We start from the raw sequence: 23,135 nt of genomic DNA on the forward strand, positions 1-23,135 counted from the left end.
AAGGTCCTGCTTAGAAACAAACGTCTTGCCTCACAAGTTCAAAGAACTTATAGCTGCATGTCATCGCTTATGGATAAGCCTTATATGATGTAACCTAACTCTAAGATAACTGTAGTATATGAAGCAGATGGCTGATTTTTTTTTCATTTTAAGGCATCTATGAACCGCAGTATAAGATCATACGTAGTGGTTCCTGTGGTTTGGTTCGAATTTTCCTGGTTTTCTTGAAATTCAGGTTCTGTTGCCCACTGAACAAGTCGATCATAGATACTCAGACCTTCAGAGTGCGGCGGTGCTGTTTCTGTCCTTTCCTCAGCAGATTTGAGCTGGCTGAGTCTGAAGTTCAATGTCATTCTCTATATCTTCCGAGGGAGCGCTATGTTTCATTTCATCATCTGTCAATTGGGCTATTTCAGGAGCAGTTATCTCATTTTGTGACTGGGGAAGTATTTTCATTTCCTTATGTTCAGACATCGATATAAATTGGGGCTCGTGACTTCTACTCCGTAGATTATATTGGTGTGTTGGCTGCGAATGCACTTGCTGTTTTCTGCCTGGAATAGTGGCATTATCCTCTTGCCTTTGGCTGTGTGGAACTGTCTGTTGATCTTGCTTTACCACTGTTGGTTGTTTTTGACTCTTATTAGGTAAATACCTTAACGGGATCGAAACGGGCAAACTTGGCACTTGGAAAACCCCTGGGTCAATCCATTCTTCTTCCTCTGATTCTGATTCAACATATACTTCTTTTGGTTTTGTGTGTTCAGAGGTTTGTTCAGGTGAGGAAGTGGTTTCTGACGGCTCTAAACGAAGTTCTGGAAACGGTTTGCGTTCTATGACTTTAGTCAACCTATCCACGTGAACTAATTGTTTATCCCTAGGGTGATATATGTGCTGGATCTGATAATTAACTTCGGACATCTGTGATATCACACGATATGGTCTACTACTCTGACGTGACAACTTGCGTGTTCTACCTGGTTTAACCATGGGAGTATAGAGATATACTATGCTTCCAACCCTAATCTGCTTATCTACGGCCTTAGTAGAGCGATATTTTTCTTGTGTTTGTGCGGCGCCTTCCAGGTGTTGCTGAACTATTTCATAAGTTCGCTGCATCCTTGCTACCATCTGCTCTGAATAATGCTCCAAAGAGGCGTATGTAGGATGGATTTCCGAAGTCCAGATGTCTCTTCCATACATTAAATAATTTGGTGTTTCATGAATAGCAGAATGTACAGCTGAATGATATGCTGCTACTGCCAATGGGACACAGGTAGGTATGCCAGTCTGATTGTGTAGTATTCACGACATGCGATAGAATTGCTTCCAAAGTTTTATTCAACCTTTCTACTTTGGCGTTAGATTGTGGGTGGTAAGCGGTGGTTTCTGTGTCTTGAGAGGTATTGCTTCCACATAATGTGTAAAGCAGTCTACCACCATTAATAGGTATTTATCCCCATCTAGACTGGTAGGCAATGGACCAAGAATATCCATACTCACTCTGTACCAGGGAGATGGTTCCGTTGGAACCCGCTTCAGGTTAGCTTTTGCTTTTGGATTATGTCCTCTTCTTTCTAAGCATGAAGGGCAAGAGCTGACATAAGCTTTAACCTCCTTGTACATATTTGTCCAGAAGAAATTTCTTCGTACTTTCTGTAGAGTTTTAGCAAATGCCAAATGACCGCTGGAAGGACTGCTGTGACAAGCTTCCAAAATCTGACCTTTTAATACGTGTGGAATAACAACTTGTTCACATGGCTGTTCTCGAGTTGATTTAGAATCAGGTAAGGAGTAATGATATAATATCCCCTCATTTAAATAATAAGAATCTGGAATCTTATCTAAAGCGTGGCCATTTCCTTCTAATTGGGTGATTAAGGAGTTTAGACTGTTGTCTTCCCTCTGTAATGTTCTCATCAATTCTTTAGTAGCCTTCTTGGGCATTACTAATGCTTCCAACGTGATTCCGGTCGACATCGTCACAACTTCTTCAGTTCTAGGTTTCTTTTGCTTTTTTGGCTTAGTATCCTCTTCTAACACTGGTCTAGACAAAAAATCTGCGTTTAAATGCATCCTACCTGGTCTGTGGATTACGTCAAAGTTGTAATCCTGGATCATTAAATTCCAACGGGTTAAACTAGGGGTCGGATTTTTCAATTTCAACAAATAACTTAGTGCTGAATTATCTGAGATGATCTTAAAATAATTCCCATACAAATACAGGCGAAACTGAGATATGGAGTACACCACAGCTAAACTTTCCTTTTCTACGGTACTGTATGACTTTTCAGCCTGTTTTAAGAGTCGACTTACATAAGCAATTGGATGTCTCTCCCCATCTTTTGTAATCTGCTCTAGGACGCCTGAGATTGCAGCCTCAATGGCAACTGTAGCCAGAAAAAAAGGCTGGGAGAAATCCGGGTATATGAGAACCGGCTCTGTTATAAGGGCCATTTTCAATTTCTCAAAGGCGGACTGTGTTGATTCGTCCCACTTAAATGTGGTGTCCTTTTTTGTGAGATCGGTTAATGGCTTGGCCACCTTCGCATAGTCCTTAATAAACTTCCTATAGAATCCTGTCATTCCCAAGAATCTTCTCACCTGCTTCACACTTCTAGGGTGAATACAGTTTTCGATGGCTGAGATATTTTTCCGATCTGGTTGGATCCCTTCCGAGTTGACTCTGTGGCCGAGATATGTGATTTCTTTTTTTAAAAAATCACATTTGGATGGCTTAAGCTTTAGATCATACTGTCGCAAGCGCTGGAACACTAGTTCCAACCGCTCCAAGTGTTGGGAGAAAGTTTTGCTGGCAATAATTATGTCATCCAGATAACAGAAAATGGACTGCGTTTTGAGGCCTTGCAACACGATCGTCATGGCCCTCGAAAAACTGGCTGGGGGCCCCTTTAAGCCCGAATGGTAGTTTTTCACATTGGAACAGTCCTCGTCCCGTTGTAAACGCAGTTTTATGCTTATCCACAGGATGCACTGGGATTTGCCAGAATCCCGACTGCATATCAAGCGAAGAGAAGAAACGGGATTCCGAAAGGAGGTCCAATATTTCTGAGATCAATGGAAGCGGAAAAGAATCCGTGACCGTTTTAGAATTCAATTTCCTAAAGTCAATGCACATTCTCAGAGAGTTATCTCGTTTTTTCACCATAACAATCGGAGCGCTATAGGGTGAAGTACTTGGAGAAATTATGCCTGAGTGTAACAACTCATCAATCTGTCGGTCGACCTCATTTCGCAAAGAATATGGCGTTCGATAAGCTCGTTGTGAGACTGGAGTATTATCTGTAAGCTTTATTCTATGATATAGAACTGTAGAATGACCTAATTGGGATGGAGAAGTAGCAAAAACATCTCTATATTCATGGAGCAATTGAGATAACTCCTGTCGCTGAGAACCAGTCAAATGATCTAACTTGAAGTCACTAATAGTCACTGGAGGCAGCTTTTTTCTGTTATCTTGTTTACCTGCAAAATTAACTTCATTCATTTTAATACATTCTATAACAGCAATTCCCATGTGTTTTGGTAAATGTAATGGTTCATCAGAAACATTTGCCGCTAGGACAGACACCCTTCTGTCCTGAGATACCTGGTCAATTGAAGTCCTCACAGCTACATCGCTCCGGCCTAGGTTATTATTCGGCTCTACAATTACTGATTGCCCTGGGAGAAACTTGGAATTACACTGAACAGTTAGTATAGATTCAGTATTAGGTGGCATGATGTGTTTAGAAGCCAGCTTCCCTACTGTGGGTTTTGTGTCAGCTAGGATTTTCTCCCTAACTCCTATTTCTCTCATGCAATTACCAAGTGGTAAAGATTTTAAAATTCTCTTCCCAGAATCTACGACAAAAGAACAACGGCGTAAGATGTCTGAACCCAGGACAATTTCATATATGGGTCTTAAGGTATCTGAGGCTACAAGAACATGTTCTGTAAATGTTTTTCCATCTAATGTTAAGTTTACAGTAATTTTCGAATGCAAGGGTACAATGTTTCCCCCGATCCCACAGACAGTAACATCAGGTGGCCTTTGTTTCAAAAATCTGTCATTTTTAATTTTGTGAAAAATTTCTGCACTAATTAAAGTTACTGAAGCCCCACTATCAATTAAAAATGTTGTTGGGATACCTTGAATAAAGCCTGCCACCAAGTGTAATTCTGTATCATTCTCAGCTGTAAAAATTCCATGCTCTGCCCTACTATACTTACTATGTTTTGGAACCTGTTTAAAAGATTTTGGTTGTCAACTCGATCTTCGACCAAATTGTCTGTCTGAAGCCACTCCCATGTGATTAACCTGCCTACGATTGAATACCCTAGGTTGTCTATATTCAGTATTATCCCTATATGACATTCCTCTAGGTCTAGCATAATAAGTATTCGAACCTATATTATTTTGAAAGCGATTTCTTACCCCGTTATCAAAGGGCGTCCTAACTTGTGGAGCACTAGTGTAGTTATTTCTGGGTATCGTTGGTCTCCGATAGCCCTGTCGATAAGTAGGCTCTTGACTCGGGGTAAAGAACGTGGTCCTCCCGTAACATTTTCGCTCCTCTCTCTGTTTATGTCTCTTTCCGATGGTCCTAACGCCCTGCTCTGTCTACCGTAATTCGACCCTACTTGGCGGCGCGCAGCTTCTCTGTTTGTAAACAACACACTGTGCGGAGCACCCTCGGCAGTTGGCCTCGCAGCGGTGTCTCGCACATTAGGCAGATAACCCTGGTTATACTGATTTTGTCTTATTTCTTGCAACTGTTGATCGATTCCCGCTGTGAAATTCTTTGTAACGAATTTATTTGTTCTTGTTCGGGAGTTGAAATTCGTTTGTTAACGGTTTCGGCCAGATTTATAGTAACATTTTGTTTAGTTTGAGTTAATTTTTCATTCTATTCCTCATGAATCGCAATCTCTAGAGCTTGCTGATAAGTGGCTGGATTTTGACTAAGAACCAACCGTTTCAATTTAGGATTTAATCCATTCAAAAATTGTGCTAATAATGTCTGATCTCTTAACATAAGTATTTCTGGCGTTTCGTTCTCAGTTTTAAAAGCTACCCTACACAAATTTTTTAAGCGAGTGCCAAACTGAATGACCATTTTGGAAGGTTCCTGCCGAGCAGAGCTAAATTTTTGCAATTGTGATATGAGCGGTTGTGAATGTTCAAAACGTCTTATGAATGCCTCTTTAAGTTTCTCATAGTCCTTTTCTGATCTTAACTCCATCGAATGAGAGAGAAAATCAGTAGCGGGGCCTTTCAGCCGGCTTTTTACCACTGCAATCTTTTCTCTGTCAGACCAGTTTGCAATGCTTGCAGTTTCTTCTAGTGATTCAAAAAAAGAACGAGGCCGACGGCCCTTCGTCGTCTTTCCCAAAGTACATTGGAACTAAATTAAGAAAACCCGTGATTTTAGGCGGATACACTCTTGCAGGTGTTGCCTCGTGTTGTGTGGGAAATAAGGGTTCTGATATTTCTAAATTTCCCCCGTCTAAGCTTGGACTTTCCATTTTTCTGTGTAGTATTAATATGTTAAATACTTATATTAAGTTAATGCTAATGCACCTACCGTACAGTCCCAATTTTACAAATAAATATACTTACCGTTTTATGGCTAAATGGGCATTTCAAATATTATTAGTATTAAATTCAGCTTTCTAAGATTTTATGTAACCCACAAAAGTTTCAAAAAAAAAATAAAATTCAAGCAGAGTTACTATATAGAGAAAGATACGAAATACAAAAACAACAAGCAGCAACTTTTAAATTTTCTCCTATTTGCTTTTGAAAACATTTATAGTATGTTTACATTACTAACTATTAAGTTTTTTTTTTTTTTTTTTTTTTATGTCTGTATTCTCAAGCCAAAATGTATGCAGCTAACTGCTTTATAATATGTTGCTAATCTTTGCTGTGCATTATCAAACAACTATAATGGTAATAATATTGATATTTTATCATCACTAAATAAAAGTGGTACAGTAAAATTCTCTCTGCCAAGATCTCAAAAACACCACCGTCCATTTTATCTTTCTACTTATTAGTCCTGTAAGCTTAATCAGTTTCTCTTCACTACTCAAAACCATCCTGGGCGCAAGGCACCATGTTACCCCGCACACACACTCACTGTACTTACTTACTTGGGTCTGGTGGGTGCTAGGGTGTGGTCGTTACAGAACTAGTTAGTCTGGGCATGACTTATACTTTTTTGTTCTAACTGTAGTTAAGTCGTTTTTTGACACCTTTCTTTTGGTTGGCCATCTTAATTTACCTTAACATGTTCATCTCGCCCATCTGGAATATAGTTCTGTTTATCGTCTAGTGGTTTTGTATAGAACAGTCTCATATACCCTCAAAAATGTAGAGCAAGAATATTTCATCTACTCTCCATTTTCGCAGTGTGGACTGTAGTGTTGTTTTTATCGAGCAATTAAGTGACTAATCGCTTGATATCGCAGTTAACCTCCAGTCATGCTTTAACCTTTAACTTCATCACTTTAGTGGTTGGATGTGAGGTTTTGGCAGAGGACAAGAAAAGTCCTATAGTGCAAAACATAATAAAATTTAACACAAGAGAAAGTAAATCTTACATATTTTAGTTCTTCCAATAATGTAAATTCATTAAAATATTACAATAATGGTAGGATTATGATTTTTAGGATTATTATTCTTAAATAAAGGTACAAGTTACAAGATTATAAGAGGCTAGAAAGAATACATCTTTTCAACGTCATGTTTTCATACTATACCTTTCTCAGCTAACTTACCCAACTTAAGATATTGCCTATGGCTTGAGTAGCTAATGCTCCTCGATACTCCGTTACTTCGGGCAACACTCTCTCTCTTGCCTTAACAGGGGATCGCAGTTTATCTCTTCCGCTCTCGATCGCTGGTCCTTACTCTCTCGACAACTCCTTCTTCTCTCCCCAGTTCCCAGGGCCCACATTTTTTTATGTCCCAAATCTACCCATACTGTTTATCCAAATCTCCTTTTCTTATTGGCAAACTCCACGTCCTCGTACGTTCGGACTGTATATCAAGGAACACTTCATCTTAAGGAGTGATTATCATCTCTCGATTACGCCATGTATCAAACATTCTGGCCACACGTGTAGACACTTCACCAGTTCCTTATTAGGAAAATGAAGAGCCTGTAGCTTACATATTCACCGAGTTTACAAGGCTCGGAGGAATCTACCATATCCGTTCACACGGGTGTCTGTATCTCTTTCTCTCTGATTCCCCCCCCCCCCTTTCTGTCGTCATCATTTGCATGTCAAGCTAAGCGCATCTTTCCTGTGTTTATAGAAATCTAACCCGTAAGCGGCTCCCGAGATAGCCGTCACCGGCCAGCAACTGCAGGCTCATGTAGAGTTTTACATAGGCTTTCCTTTTAATACATAGTTGCTGTGGCTAATTTCGCCATCTTTTAAGTCGCCAATAAAACAGGTTCCAATTTAAGGATTTAAGGACATCTAATTTGCTTTAATACTCAGTTTTAATAACTCTAAAATTGTCAATAAACAAAGTTTTGGATAATAATTAAGTAGGGGAATTACGAGAAATAAAAATTAATATACTTATTATAGATTTAGAGGAAAAGGCGGAATTAGCACTGCAACACAATTACTAAAAACGGTTGGCAAACCATAAGATGGAAGCTTGTTTAGAAGACAAGACTTATATCAAGACTTAGAAGACTTATATCTATCATAGGCTTCCATGGGTGACATGGAAGCCTATGATAGATATAAGTTGGTCTGTAACCAAGTCACAAAGGAGATTAGGCAGGCAAAGGCAAATTATGAGAAATCGTTGGCAAAGGATGCAAAGAAAAACAGAAAAGAGTTCTTTACCTATTTAAACTCAAGAAGGAAAGGGATGAATCAGATTGGTCCACTGGATGTTGATGGTTCAACAGTTGAGGATCCTGCTCAGGTGGCTAACAATCTAAACGAGTATTTTGCATCTACATTCACACATGAGGAGTTATTCAGGAAGGGGAATGTCGTAAGTGAAGTAAACATTGGCAGTGAGCTAGATGATTTTCTAATAACTGAGAGGAAAGTGGAGGAGAAATTGTTGAGGATAAGCATAAAAAAGGCACCCGGGGTGGATGGGATCTATCCAGTTATATTAAAGGAGGCAGCAAAGGAAGTAAGCAAACCCCTAGCCATAATTATGAGAGCTTGTTTGGACTCAGGGGAGGTACCCATAGACTGGAGATGTGCAAATGTAACCCAAATTCACAAAGGAGGATCAAAGGCTGACACAAGTAATTATAGACCTGTTAGTTTAACTTCGGTTCCAGGAAAATTAATGGAGGCACTGGTTAAAGAAGCACTGCAGGATCATCTAGACGAGAATTCAGTTATAGCTCAGACACAGCATGGGTTTGTTAAGGGCAGGTCTTGTCTGACCAATTTGATTGGATACTATGATGTAGTCACAAAAGAAATGGATGCAGGGAATAACATTGATATTATATATTTGGATCTTTGAAAGGCTTTTGATACTGTTGCGCATGGAAGACTGCTGCACAAATTGGAGCAGTGTGGCATTGGAGACAAATTGCTGCTATGGATAAAGGGATGGTTGAGTGGCAGAAGGCAGAGAGTGGTAATCAATGGACACTGCTCAATGGACTAATGTTATTAGTGGAGTTCCTCAGGGTTCAGTGTTGGGTCCATTGTTGTTTTCTTTATTTATAAATGATATTGATGATGGTATATCAAGCTTAATGTCCAAGTTTGCAGACGATACAAAAGTTGGCAGGGTTGTTAAGGACACTACTGATGCTATGCTGCTGCAACGGGATCTGGAAAGGTTGAGCAGATGGGCTGAGAGGTAGCAAATGAAGTTTAACATTGACAAATGTAAATTACTACATATGGGAAACAGTAACCCCAGATCAACGTATCAACTCTGTGGTACTACGCTGACAGTGGTAGAGAATGAAAAGGACCTGGGAGTAATTGTGTGGGCAGATATGAAGTTCTCTGAGTAGTGCAGACGAGCTGCAAGAGTAGCTCATGGTGTCTTGTCAATGATATACAGGAATATTTTTGGCAGAGATAGGGATGTGATTATTCCCTTGTATAAGGCATTGGTCAGGCCACACCTTGAGTACTGTATACAGGTCTGGAGGCCTCATTTCAAGAAGGATGTAGAGCTGCTGGAACGAGTACAGAGAAGGGCAACAAGATTAGTGAATGGAACAAAAGGTTGCTCTTATGAAGAAAGGCTTTAGTTTTGCAAATTACAGAATCTGGAGACTAGGCATCGGCGAGGTGATCTGATAGAGGTGGATAAGGCTTTGAATGGCTTGAGCATGCTCAATGCCGATGGGATTCTTCCTCTTGCTCAGATTAATCACCTGAGAGGGCATAAATTCAAATTGAGGAAGGACGGATGTCGGATAGATGTGCGGAAAAAAAGTTGGTTTGTGGAATAGACTTCTATCACTTGTTGTTGAAGTTGATAGCCTAAACAAATTTAAGGCTCAGCTGGACAGGTATTTCGATCGAACGGAGGGGTGAAATGGGAGTAGTGGTTGTGTTGTTTTTTTTGTTTTTTTTTTGGCTGATGCTGAATAAGCTTGCTTTCTTGCATCATATGCCTCTACTAATGCTAATGCTAAAAGACCATGCCAAACACGATCGAAAGCCTTTGAGATGTCAAGAGCAACTACTTGTGTTTCACCGAACCTTTCCATTGAATTAGTCCATAAATGGGTAACATAAGCCAGAATATCACCAGTGGATCGACACTGACAGAATCCATACTGGCGATCGTTGATCAGACGGAAGGTTTCTAGGTAGTTTAAGAGTTGGCAGTTAATTGATTTCTCCATTACTTTAGAAAGAGTAGAAGTAATTGCAATGAGACAATAATTAGATGGGAGGAATTTGTCACCCGTTTTTGGAACTGGCTGGATATGAGGTTTAGATAAAGGACGAGATTTTAAAGTGGTGTGTGGAATAAAGGATTTCATTCCTACAAGAATAATTTCACTGACACGATCTGAGCAAACGTTGACATCAGAAGTTTTGAAATAGTAATCTGACAAGGAAAAGAAGAAAAGAAATCTTACAGGTCATCCCATTTTGCATTCTTGTAATGCCAAACAACAAGAGGTTATGAATAGCCATGAGATAAAGGCTCCATTGGAGAAGACACAATCACCAAGTTGTGATCTTAGGTGCCTAAAGGACCACTCACTTTGACCGTGTACTTAGAAGGGTTGTTTGTGAGAAAAAGATCAACCGTGTTGCTGTATGGATAGGATTGTCCGATATTCTTGTAGGTAAATGAACAATCTGTGCAAGTTCATTAGTAATTGCAAAAGCCTCAGCATCTCAATCAGATGGGTCGGTGTGACTAGAAAACGTTAGCCAGCTGGAGTTGTGAACATTAAAATCACCAAGGAAAATTACCTCACTGTTAGGAAAGTTGGACTGGAGAAGGTCAAGTTGCAAAGAGAGGAAATCAAAGAGCTCGAAGCAATTAGTGGAGTTGGGAGAATGGTAGAGACAACAGATGAATTTGACACAATGAGGTAGAGAGATTTTAAGCCAGAAAAAATCGAAAAGAGGAGATTCCAAATTACCAAGTCTGACACGGAATGTCGGAGCGGACATATGCACAAGTACCACCTTTGAGGCAAAAGGAATCATACAGCGATCAGCGAATCATGAGCAGTAGTTGAATCAACCGATAACTGAGATTCGGTCAGAAAAAGTACGTGGAGTTTGGCAGACTGCTAGTGGAAATGGACATCATTGAAATTAGAATTGAGACCACATATATTTGTGAAATGAACTAGGAAGTGTTTGGGAAGTTTAGATCTTTTCACAGATAAGCTTACTCTGTTAGTTTGACAATTCATGGTGTATTGAATAGTAAGAAAAAGTGGGGGGACATGCTGTATGAAGTAATGAAATTTTTAGATATGGCGTACACGTGGTAAGAATACATACCCAGATCCTTGTCATAACGTGGCCTCAATAATGCCCTCTGCATACACATCACTTGGACTCCCTCCAGTCACTATCTGGCAGAGTAGAGGTAGCAAGATTATACACTAGCTGATCTGGAGGCCTCCTAAAGAGTGACCAATAGTTTTGTGCCGGTGTACTAACTAGAGGCCGGCCTGTGAGTACCAGTACTAATTAGTACTAAACCCACACAAGGTAAAGGTAAACTGCAGCCATTTTCAACCCATTGCAGGATGGAGGCCTCCTCAACAATTCATGGTGAGGGAAATGGACCATAATCTGCCACGCTGGTCGGCAGATTGACCGTATTTAGCAGTCAGGGGCTTGAACCCCGATGTACTCAATGAGCGTGTGCTACTGCACTCCCACTCCTGACCACTCAGCTATGGAGGCCAACTAATCCCACACAATGCAAGAGTATTGTGTGGGATTAGTCATCAGCTTTAAAATCTATTCAAGATTGAGTACTTTGGATGCAGACAATATAAAGTGACAGGGTGTTTTGATGTTTGCTTCTTACTTCCAGGTGATTATTTGAATATTTTTTGCTTATTAGGCCTCATGAAGTTTTATAGTGTCTACCAAAAGCAGTTGAATATAAGAAACCTTACATTTGCTTTGATGCTAGCATCAGTTGTGCTTAGATTGTCTCAGTATCTTCAAGGTGAAGTCTATTCGTTCATTCTCTATCTTAAATCCAACTTGTGGAGCAGATGAAAATATTATAAATTGTCATAAAATATATGTATATGAAAGGTGTGATAAAAAAATTTGGAGACTGAACTATGATGAAGCTTATCAATTATTCAGATGGATAGATATTCTTCAGGTAATCTCCTTTACACTGTATAAACTGATTCCAATACTTTTGCAGCTTCTTTTGGAATTTCTAATAGTTCCTGTGTTGCATTCTGGATAATTATATCAGTTGTTGCAAATCTGTGACTTTCTGGGATGAGGGAGCGTTAAGCATGAGAAATAAAACAAAATCATGGAGAGAAAAATCAAGTGAGTATGGCAGAAAGGGGGGGAGTGCACAGTGATGAAGCACTTTGTGAGAAATTTGTGAATGGAAAGTACCAAGCATACAGGGACATTTTGTGATGCAAGCACCAATTCCTTGAAACCCACTTTTCAAGCCATTTCTGCAAACAGCATTGCACAGTCACCACAAAACTTTTGTGGCATTCCTGGTTCTCTGTTTGACCATGTGGGACAAATTCATAATGAATATTGCCCTGTGAGTCAAAAAATATTATAAGCATGATCTTCACATTTAATTGGTATTGACTTGCTTTTTTTTTGGGAGGGCGGCCTTGGAAAAGATAAGTCTCCATTGAGAGGACTTGGCCTTTGTTTCCTGGTCATAACCATACCCCCACAATTTGTCACCAGCCGACCGGGCTAGCCAGGTGGGTAAAGTGCCTGCCTAGCAAACCAAAGGTTGCTGGTTCGAATCCCGTCTCGGACTTGGATCAGAGTAAAATGCAAAAACTTTGGGAGATGCATTATGGCCACAGAAGTCGATGTACCAACAACTAACAAAAAAAAAAAAAAAAAAAAAAACAATTTGTCACCAGTAATGATGGAAGAAAGAAACAAAGTGTGGATCAGCAGCACATTGATGAAGATCCTGATGTGAAAACTCACCATTCTCTGAGTGACAATATGAGGGATAAACTTGGTTGGAACACTCACATTCCAAAATCTTGTGTTAAAATTGACTGTATATGGAAAATAATGCATGAAGTGTTAATGCCTCTAAAACTTTATAGATCATGAATCTATATTAAACATTGCCTAAAGCCCAAGACCTGTTAAACAAAAACATAAGTAGGAACTAGAAAACTAGTTAACTCCAAATAACTAAGGAAACTTATACCTACTTGTTTATATAAGCTAGGTGTAACCATTTTTTAATACTAGGTGAACCATAGCCTACATCACAAGGGGGGGAGCATGATCTATTTTTGTTTTTGTCCCTTGTAATGTGGCTTATGGTTTCTATTAAAAAATGGCTGTGCCTAGCTTATGCTTATAAGGGTGGGACAGGGAAACGGGCAGTTTTAAAACCAGTTTTCTAGGTATTGTTGTATTGGGGAGGATTGCATCACTTGACATACTCTTGTCCACATCATGCCATATAGTAACCACAGAACAGTGGAGTGGTGCACATTTCTTTGCTGTCAAGACATTTTACAAAAACAGTGACAGTTATGAGGCTGCTTGATGTTTATTTCACATTCTCTTTAAGCTTAAGCACCAAGGTCCTGTACTGTCTATGCCATGAAAACACGGATATGTAATTTTGAAGAAACTGTTGGGGCTGGCCTTGTACAGAGTCCAAAGCATTCTGCATGTTGGCATGCAGTGTCATTGAACTTATCAACAAAGAGTTTACAACGAATATATTGCACCAGGACTTAAATTTCCATCCTTACAAAGTTCAGGTACTGCAAGAATTCAAACCTTGTGATCCCCTTAACCATAAAAATTTTTTTTTATTAAAAATGCTAACTCCAATGGATCTTGATGAAGGTTTATTCACAGTTTATGGATGTCTGATGAAGCTCACTTTTCATCTAAATTTTGTGAATAAACAAAACTTTCTTTATTGGTCAGAAGAAATTCTGCCAATAACTATTGCACAGTGACTGGGTAACTGTTGAACTAGGTACTAGATTTCCTCAAGTTAATGAAGCCAGTTGGTTTCAACAAGATGCCATGACATTTCACACCACCAGTGTGTGAATGGATGCCATACAACTGCTGTTTTGTAACTACATCATCTCCAGGAACGGTGACATTTTTTGTCCTCTAAGTTCCCCAGACCTATCAGCAGGTTACTTTTTTTTATGAGGGCACTTAAAAAGCAAGTTGTACTCTCATTGCCCACACAGTGATGAAAGGAAGAATTTATAAATTGTCAGAATTCCTTTAGAGATACTATGCTGCATCATTGGAAACATGCGTGGAAGATTATAAGAATGCCTACGCAGAGACAGAGATCACCTCAAGGGTATTTATTATCTTTAAAAAATTAACGACATACTATGCACTTTAAGATGACATATTTGTAATTTGGCAAATACAAATTCTTTACTTAATTATTGAGTTTTTAAAATTTTCTGTTTCCCTGCCTCCCTGTATAAATGCAGAGGTATGAGTTTTACGTAGTCATTTTGGGTTTTCTGGTCTGCCTAGCTCCTCACTTAACAGGCCCCAATGTCTAAAACAACTGTACGGAGAGTGGCAAAATGCTTCTCTAATGGGTCAATAGTCTTTTCATTATCTGGATTATTTGGTGTTTCCACTTATGTTTTAGTGGGTCTCAGACTTTAGGCAATATCCAATATATGCAGTGTGGCAATTTGAAAATGAGACTGATGCTAGTAAAAAATGATGATTCCATGTACGAGTGAACTAACCATAGTTTATTCAAAGTAACTTCCTCCTACATCCACACACTGCAGGCAACAATCACAAAGTGACTGGAATGACTGGTGGAAGGTGAATTATTTGTCAAATGGTTTCCTTATTAACACACAGATCTTCTGAAATAATATGACTGGTGTATATTGTTCAATGTTCTCGTCATGGCTCATTGAATGGTGTACTTCATGAAAATAACAGTCTTTCATAGGGTGACTTGAACTTTGGGAACAAAAAGAAGCCGCATGGGGCTAAGTTTGGTGAATATGGTAGGTGCACACAGACATTTTTGCTAGCCAAAAACTCCCGAACAGTGAGAGCCTTGTGGCTTGGTATGTTGTTGTACAAGAGGAACCAACTGCCATCTTCTCCATATTAAGGACACACATGACAGATTCTTTGCAACAAATATTTCAAAAATTGCAGATAGTAGCCAATGGTAACACTTTGGCCACTTGGCAAGAACTCTTTGTTCACAATTCCCTTGCTACTGTAGAAAGCAATGAGCATGGTTTTGATTTTTGACCTTTCTTGGCAAAATCTTTTGGCTTTGGGAGAGTTAGTTTGCCAACTTTCACTCCACATATTATTACATCATTGTGGGGTTTACTAAAAACACCATGTCTTGTCACCCATAATGATCAAATTCAGGAAGTTGGGTTTGCTTTCAGCATCCTCAGTGAGTTTTCAGCGTGTTCAATTTATGCCTCTCTTTGAACATCTGTTAACTAATGTGGAACAAACTGCTCACAGACCTTCGTTTTCTTCAAATCCTGGGTTATTATTTGTCAAATGGTTTCCTTATTAACACGCAGATCTTCTGAAATCATTTGAAGTGTTTCACATCGGTCATTAGCAATGATTTCCCACACCTTTTCAGTCAGTTCTTGCATTCAAACCGTTTTTACTGGGCCTGGACGTTCATTGTCCTCCAGTGATACTCTTCCATGGGCAAAACATTTATGCCACTTGAACACACATGCACGAGACAGACAAATCTCTCTGCATACACTTGCTTCATCATTTGAATCGTTTATGTGGCACTTTTGTCCAGTCAAACACAAAACTTGATGTTTGCTATTTGTTCCATTGTCCCCTCCATAACACAGGAAAGACATACAGTTCAGCTCACACTACATTCTGAAATGCCGGAAATTTCTGCTGACCTTGACTCCAGTGCTTGAAGAACACATGTTTACTTCTAGTAGATGGCAGTATCAGCACTCATCTGATAACATCAGTCTCATTTTCCAGTTGCCGCACTGTGTATATATTCGTGTGTTAAAATTGAGTGACGTGCCCCATAAGAAATGCTAATTTCACTAGAAAATTTGTGGATTGTTAAAAGTTGCTCACTCCTAATCAGATCAGTTCACGAATGTAGATGGTTAAAATTTTATTGCCAAAATAAGAAAACAGATGCTAAGCACTAATTGTTTTGACAGATTCCTGTAGGCCATATGAAAAGGGTCCACGGGCGTAACCTGGTTTGTGGGCTTCCTATCTGATAATCACATCCTCCTTGGGGAATGACTACACTAGCCAACAAAACATTTTTTGTCATAACTCTGCAATGAAAATATGTGATTCTGGAGGAAATAAACAGGCTGATTCTAAACATCGCCATAAAAAGTCTCTATCACATCTACATCAAAAGATGTGTACCAATGTACATCATCATTTTAGGAAGGATGTAGATTTGCTTGAGCGTGTACAGAGAAGAGCAACACGATTGGTGAGGGGAATGAAGGGATCCTCTTACCAAGAGAGGCTTAAGTTCTGCAAATTGCAGTGGCTGGAGACTAGGCACCTGCGCGGTGATCTGATTGAGGTCTATAAGGCCTTGAATGGGTTGAGCACGCTGAATTCTGATGGGATCCTCCCACTTGTTCAGAATACGAACCTACGGGGACATAAGTTCAAATTAAGAAAGGATAGATGTAGAATAGATGTGCGGAAATTTGCCTTTAGCCAGCGGGTGGTTAATTGCTGGAACAAACTTCCATCTGTCGTTGTGGAAGTTGATAGATTAAATAAATTTAAGGAGGAACTGGACAGGCATTTGGAGGGAATGGTGTGATTTTTTTTTTTTTTTTTTGGCTGATGCTGCATAAGCTCCTACACTTGCTTTCTTGCATCAAGTGCCACTACTACTACTACTAATGTTTAATGTTAAAATAAAGGGATATGTACATATAATTCAAGTTTGTAATACAATTACACACTTGAATTAAGAATTTGCAGATAAAGAAACCACTAGGTGGCGGTGATCACAGTGTACTGATGGGGGATTTACTTAAAGATGTAATTACCATCAGTGGTAAAGGAAAGGGTTTTTGCTTCTGTAAAGGTGACGACAGTGGTCTCAGACAGTTTTTAAATTCTGTACAGTGGTATCAACTGATGATGTTACCAACAGCAAATTCTAAGTGGGAAGCATTCAAGGATTTAATTGTGGAAGCTACTAAACATTTCATACCTATTAAGAAATATTGTTCAAGGTTAAGGCTAAATGGTTGTCAAATGAACTAATGAGACTCGTGGCAGAGAAGAAAAATGCATGGGATGCATATAAATTATCAGGCGACACAGAAGCCTATGGTAGATATAAGCTAGTCATGTAATCAAGTCACAAAGGAGGTTAGGCAGGCTAAGGCAGATTACGAGAGGTCCTTAGCAAAGGATGCTAAGAAAAACAGCAAGGATTTCTTAACTTATATAAACTCTAAAAGGAAGGGGCTGAATCTGATTGGTCCACTTGATATCGATGGTTCAACTGTTGATGATCCTGCTCAGATAGCAAACAAACTGAATGAGTATTTTGCATCTACATTCACACATGAGGAGTTATTAAGGATTGAAAATGCCAGAAGGTTATCAAATTGTAGCAGGATGCTTAATGATTTTGTAATAACTGAGATCAAAGTGGAGGAGAAATTGTTGAAGTTAAACATAAGAAAGGCACTTGGGGGTGGATGGGATCTATCCAGTTATATCGAAGGAGGCAGCAAAGGAAGTAAGCAAACCCTTAGCCATAATTATGAGAGCATCCTTGGACTCAGGGGAGGTCCCCATGGACTGGAGATGTGCAAATGTATCCCCAATTCACAAAGGGGGATCGGAGGGTGACACAAGTAATTACAGACCAGTTAGTTTAACTTCTGTTCTGAGTAAAATAATGGTGTCACTGGATTGCAGGATCATCTAGACAAGACTGCAGCAATAATTCAGACAGCATGGGTTTGTTAAGGGAAAGCCTTGCGTGACAAATTTGATTGGATATTATGATGTGGTTAAAAAGGAACTGTATGCAAAAAATAATTTTGATATCATATACTTGGATTTCAGGAAAGCTTTTGACACTGTTGCGCATGGAAGACTACTGTACAAATTGGAGCAGAATGGTATTAAGGGTAAGTTGCTACAATGGATAAAAGGATGGTTGAGTGGGAGAAAACAAGAGGGTGGTAATAGATGGGCACTGCTCTTCGTGGACTAATGTTAATAGTGGAGTCCCACGAGGTTTGGTGTTGGGTCCACTGTTGTTTTGTATATTTTTCAATGATATTGATGAGGGTATATCAGGCTTACTGTTGAAGTTTGCAGATGATACAAAGGTTGGCAGGGTTGTTAATGACAGTAATGGCAGTGTGCTATTCAGCAGGATCTAGAAAATTTGGGAAGATGGGCTGACAAGTGGCAACTGAAGTTTAACATTGACAAATGCAAAGTACTGCATATGGGTGGAATCAGTGGTGAGCTGTGAATATTTTAACAATGGACTCGCAGTTTTGCCGACTTTTTGATGTGAAATATCCTTGGTGATTCCTTCAACAGATGGCATCACAGAAGTGACGTCATCTGCTGTACGCTTCTGCCAGAGGTGCTTCCGATGTTCACACTACTAGTCTGCGGGAGCACTCACTAGTAGTGTGATTAGAGCACGTGACACATTTTTCACACATGAGGAGTTATTAAGGATTGAAAATGCCAGAAGGTTATTAAATTGTAGCAGGGTGCTTAATGATTTTATGATACCGGTATGATATCTCGAGTCAGCCTGGTCATCAATGCCTTCCCCCACTTTACGATAATACCTGGATACGGTAGTCTCTTGAGTTCTAAGTTTTTATAATTTTTTAAATAATATGACATCACAATCATACTTCCTGTAGTATGATTGCAACAATACAAATATTTGTCAACAATTTATTTTTTCGTCTTGCATTTTCGTAACATTTCATTGTTATGTGCCCCAAACAGCTGCCTATGTCATTTCAACTACAAGATCAGTATTTCAATCGACGCTGTTTTGTAGACATTTAGATATGTTGCAATCGCAAGTATACATCTCTTACTTTAGTTATCATAAATCCATTGTATCTTGTCTTCCAGAAATTATGAAAATTTGGAATGATCAGTAAAATATTTACAATACAAAAGCTCTTATTTCGTAATCAATATACGAATCAAAATACCTAAAAGAAATGCAGATTCACATGAAACCATCTACCACTTTTTTATTCGTCTCTCTCTTTTTTAACAACTGGGGAAATATAATGGATACATTTTTTTCATGATAAAATTTTAATATTGCGAATAAAAAATAACACGAAATATTTTCCATATCACAAATAACAAAAACTGTCACAAAACATTCTACAATATAAAAACAAAATATTACATAAAAAACAAACTCCTCTAGAAAAGGTACACGAATATTCAAGAAAAATTTATTCTGAAAATTGCCATATGCAATTTACTCCTTTATTAATATTTGATGTCCATCTTCTGCTTTGCTCAATAGCTAAGTGATGATTTGACATAACAATCCGGATCAAATTGAAGTAATGGTTTTCCATTTAGATGTACAGTAAACTCCCGCTATTCGCAGGGGTTACGTTCCTGAGAAATGTTGCGAATACTGAGTTATGGCTCCCATAGTAATAAAGGGGTTCGGTTCCAAAGTATGAAATATATAAGAAAAACTAGTCTAAAATTTTGTCTATGTATGTATTATATGTACATAGTACAGTAGACAGTACATAGTGAAATGCAAGCATATGGTATCGAAATGAAAATAAGAAACAATTTAATATTAAATGTAATATTTATTAGAAATTTCAAACAAATCTTTCAAACCAGCGCCTTTGCTAGCAAAAAAACTTATCCCGCCAGTGCTATCACCAGTTTCGCTAAAGTGCTGATAAAAGGAGTTTTGCCTTTTCACAAATGATGAGTGAACTTAACGGAATTTTATTTTGAGTTCGGTCTTCTATCCACAGATTTTAAGCTTTTTCCATTTTTTTCTAATTTAACATCACCAGTTACAGAGCAAATTTTGAAGCAATTAAAGCGTTTTCACGGACACTACAGCGGCTTTTTTATTCCGATTTTTTGATTGATCGTACCGTTGACTCATTGATTTTATAATGTTTTGCCACTGAAGAGACACTTTCACCATTAGAAATTTTGTCTAATATCTCAATTTTATTCGCTAATCACCTTTGATATTTTCACATTTCCCTTGTTATTCGTAGCATATTTTTGTACGGGTAAAAAAGAACTTGTCCACAATAAAGGCACTTTCTTCCGTTAACACACTCGAAAAAGTCTGTTTTACACTGCAAAACGGTAAACGGTAGATTTATCACTTATGTAAGCATATCTATTTATAAATTGATACATTTATTTAATTTATAAGCATATAAATTAAAAGCAAATGACCAAACCGTCCATGACAAGCACATAACACATACTGAACAAGGATTAGCGAGAAACATCCACGCTCGTGATTTTGTCACCCCTCTCCTCCACCCACTAAACGCTGTTTTGACTGGGAAAGATAATTTTAGCCACGCCCATGTTTTTTTTATGGCTGAAAATATTCACTGCGCTTTAAAATTCACATTTTTTTTAAGTTTCATTTTATATTAAATCAGCGATCGCGAAACCGCGAATAGCGGGGGTTTACTGTATATAGTCTTCATAATCTGCAACGTGTTCAATTGTCACGATATTATTTATTTACACTGAAATCTCGCTCAGCTTCAGCACTGCTAATTGCAATGGTTTCAAAGATATTTCTGGCTTTCTTAATTGAAGAGGGAATTTCATTCGATTTTAAAGATAAACTGTCTTCAACAAAATCTCTAAAATCATTAAATTTTTATTTCATATTTTATCAGAAAATTTAAATTTCTTATTCGTGTTTCACCGTCTTGCATTGGAGACAAAAGTTCTTTCATATTCCACAATTTCAGGTAGCATATGTTTAAAATTTCTTTCAATTCCTCATTGTCAGTATAATTATTTTCTTTATTTAATTTAAAATTACTCTGTTGCATTAATAACTTATCCTTAATAACCTGTCACGGGGTAATTTTTTAAATGCGTTCTTACTTTCAATTCTTTCAACCTCAACATACTCTCAATTTTAGCTTCATAATTTCCTTCAGAATTTTTAAAATTAGTGAAAGCATTGATAGAATAATTAATTTATCTGCTTTTACTATAGTGATGCTGCAACTTTGTAAAGCTTCTGAAAGGTAAGAGAGCTCCTGCAGGATGTCAATCATTAGTGCTAAATCGTTAAGAAATTCCAGATTGAAAAGTCGGTTTAATAATCAAGAATATTTAACTTTCTGATTCAAAATGTTTGCACAAAGCAGAATAATCCCTCCAATCCTCAATTGCCATCCGCAAGCTACAAGCTGCCCATCGTGGCCCGAACAAATCCCGGAAAAAATATTCCTGGTAAAAATGTTCCATTTTCTTGCTATTATTATAATAAGATTAATTAAGTAGGTAAAACTCCAGATCAGTTATTGACAGGTGCCACTCACTGCTTTCCCCACTCACTGTCCTCCTACGTTGATATGCCTAGGGTGTTTTCCCCCCCACTTGATGATGTTTTTAAATTGCAAACTCGTTTACCAATTTTAAAACAGTTGGATAAGGGGGAAAACACCCTACCTCAGCTGAGACCCCCCCCCTCGACGACACAAATCAATCAGAAAGAAAACTCCTTCACAATAATTGCCTTCACCGAATCACAAAATTCAACCATATAATCAATCCGTTCTACAACAACACACACTGCACGGAGACAAGTGTTACCCAAATAATGGAGTTAACCTTAAGTATTATTATTAAGATTATTTAAAGTATGTTAAGGTTATTATAACACTTAAACATTTGATTATAATTTGTATGATTTTTTGCAAATTTTAATTTGTGATTTTCTACGTTGATATGCCTAGGGTGTTTTCCCCCCCACTTGATGATGTTTTTAAATTGCAAACTCGTTTACCAATTTTAAAACAGTTGGATAAGGGGGAAAACACCCTACCTCAGCTGAGACCCCCCCCCCTCGACGACACAAATCAATCAGAAAGAAAACTCCTTCACAATAATTGCCTTCACCGAATCACAAAATTCAACCATATAATCAATCCGTTCTACAACAACACACACTGCACGGAGACAAGTGTTACCCAAATAATGGAGTTAACCTTAAGTATTATTATTAAGATTATTTAAAGTATGTTAAGGTTATTATAACACTTAAACATTTGATTATAATTTGTATGATTTTTTGCAAATTTTAATTTGTGATTTTGATATAATTAAACTGTGATTGCTGTCAGTAATGTGGTGTTTGTGAAATAATTCTATAATGTCATGATTTTAGCATTAAAGAATAAATATTTCCTTTTGTTTTCTCATATTGCCATCTGCAAGCTACAACTGCCCATCATGGCCCGAACACACGACCAATCTTTATACGATCCTTAATTCGCACTGGCTTTTCGGAGACTGGTGATATAATGCATACAGTTTTGTTTTTAATTATTGCCTGTATGCCATTATATTTTGGAACATTTTCTTCACAGTGAAAGCCTCGACGCAGTTTCCAAATCTGCCAACATTTCATCTTCGGAAAGTTTACTTCAAAGTTGCCTCATTCCCACCCCAACCCCTTGACATCATTACTGTCACTAGTTCTTTGAATACTGTGCAAAATATCAGAATCACTCAGATATTCAGCTACTGTGACCATGTAAACAACATAGACAGGAGACAGTTACTGAAACGCCTGGATCACTAACTTCTTCGAAAAACATGACTTCTTGTCGGAGTAAAGGGGAAACCACAACATAGGTTGACCGGTGGCTATTAGCCGTGTCGGGAATTTTTTAATCCTCTGACTGCCTATGGAAAGCATATTGACTAACGCGACTTCTCGGAATGTGGAACGGTAATCCCTTTCACCCTTAATTCGCACTTTCTAATTACATAAATTGCCTAAAGGCCAGAGGTGAGAACGATGTGTACAAAGTTGTCTCTTGTAATACGTCGTTCTATGGAATTTATTTTAAATATTTCCTTTAAAACCAAGGAAAATTCAAAAAATTCTCTATGAAGAAGTTCATTAAACAGAAGTCTGACTGTAATTAACTCAAAAATGTAGCAATTTTAAAATATATAACTGGTCAATTGGGCAATTAAAATGCTGGGGATGGGTTCCCATTGTCCTCACCATAGTTCCGGCTCAAGATACTCAATAATTAAATTCAGGATTTCATTTGTAAAATAAATAATCGTTTCAACAATGGCTTGCAAATTTTCAAAAAAAATAACAATGGACTCTTGCGAGCCCACTATAGCTCACCACTGGTTAGAAG

The 23,135-nt window shown here is 38.2% G+C and overlaps 1 protein-coding gene across 4 annotated transcripts in view; it reads left to right on the plus strand.

Annotated features, from left to right (window-relative positions):
- The window catches only part of LOC150090793 (SLAIN motif-containing protein 2-like), a 176,633-nt gene that overhangs the window by 143,049 nt on the left and 10,449 nt on the right, over nt 1-23,135 (plus strand). The window contains exon 9 of one of the 4 annotated variants that reach the window (XM_090372776.1): nt 20,966-21,058. The exons of the other annotated variants lie outside the window; for them this stretch is intronic. Coding sequence (XP_090228902.1) covers nt 20,966-20,968 — 3 coding nt within the window. The 3' untranslated portion in view covers nt 20,969-21,058. Of the gene's footprint in view, nt 1-20,965; nt 21,059-23,135 lie in introns of those variants that run through there. 4 annotated transcript variants of the gene reach the window in all.

This window comes from Mastigoproctus giganteus, chromosome 1 (assembly GCF_048544385.1).
Source record: "Mastigoproctus giganteus isolate SK-2022 chromosome 1, ASM4854438v1, whole genome shotgun sequence".
Taxonomy (NCBI): Eukaryota; Metazoa; Arthropoda; class Arachnida; order Uropygi; family Thelyphonidae; genus Mastigoproctus; species Mastigoproctus giganteus.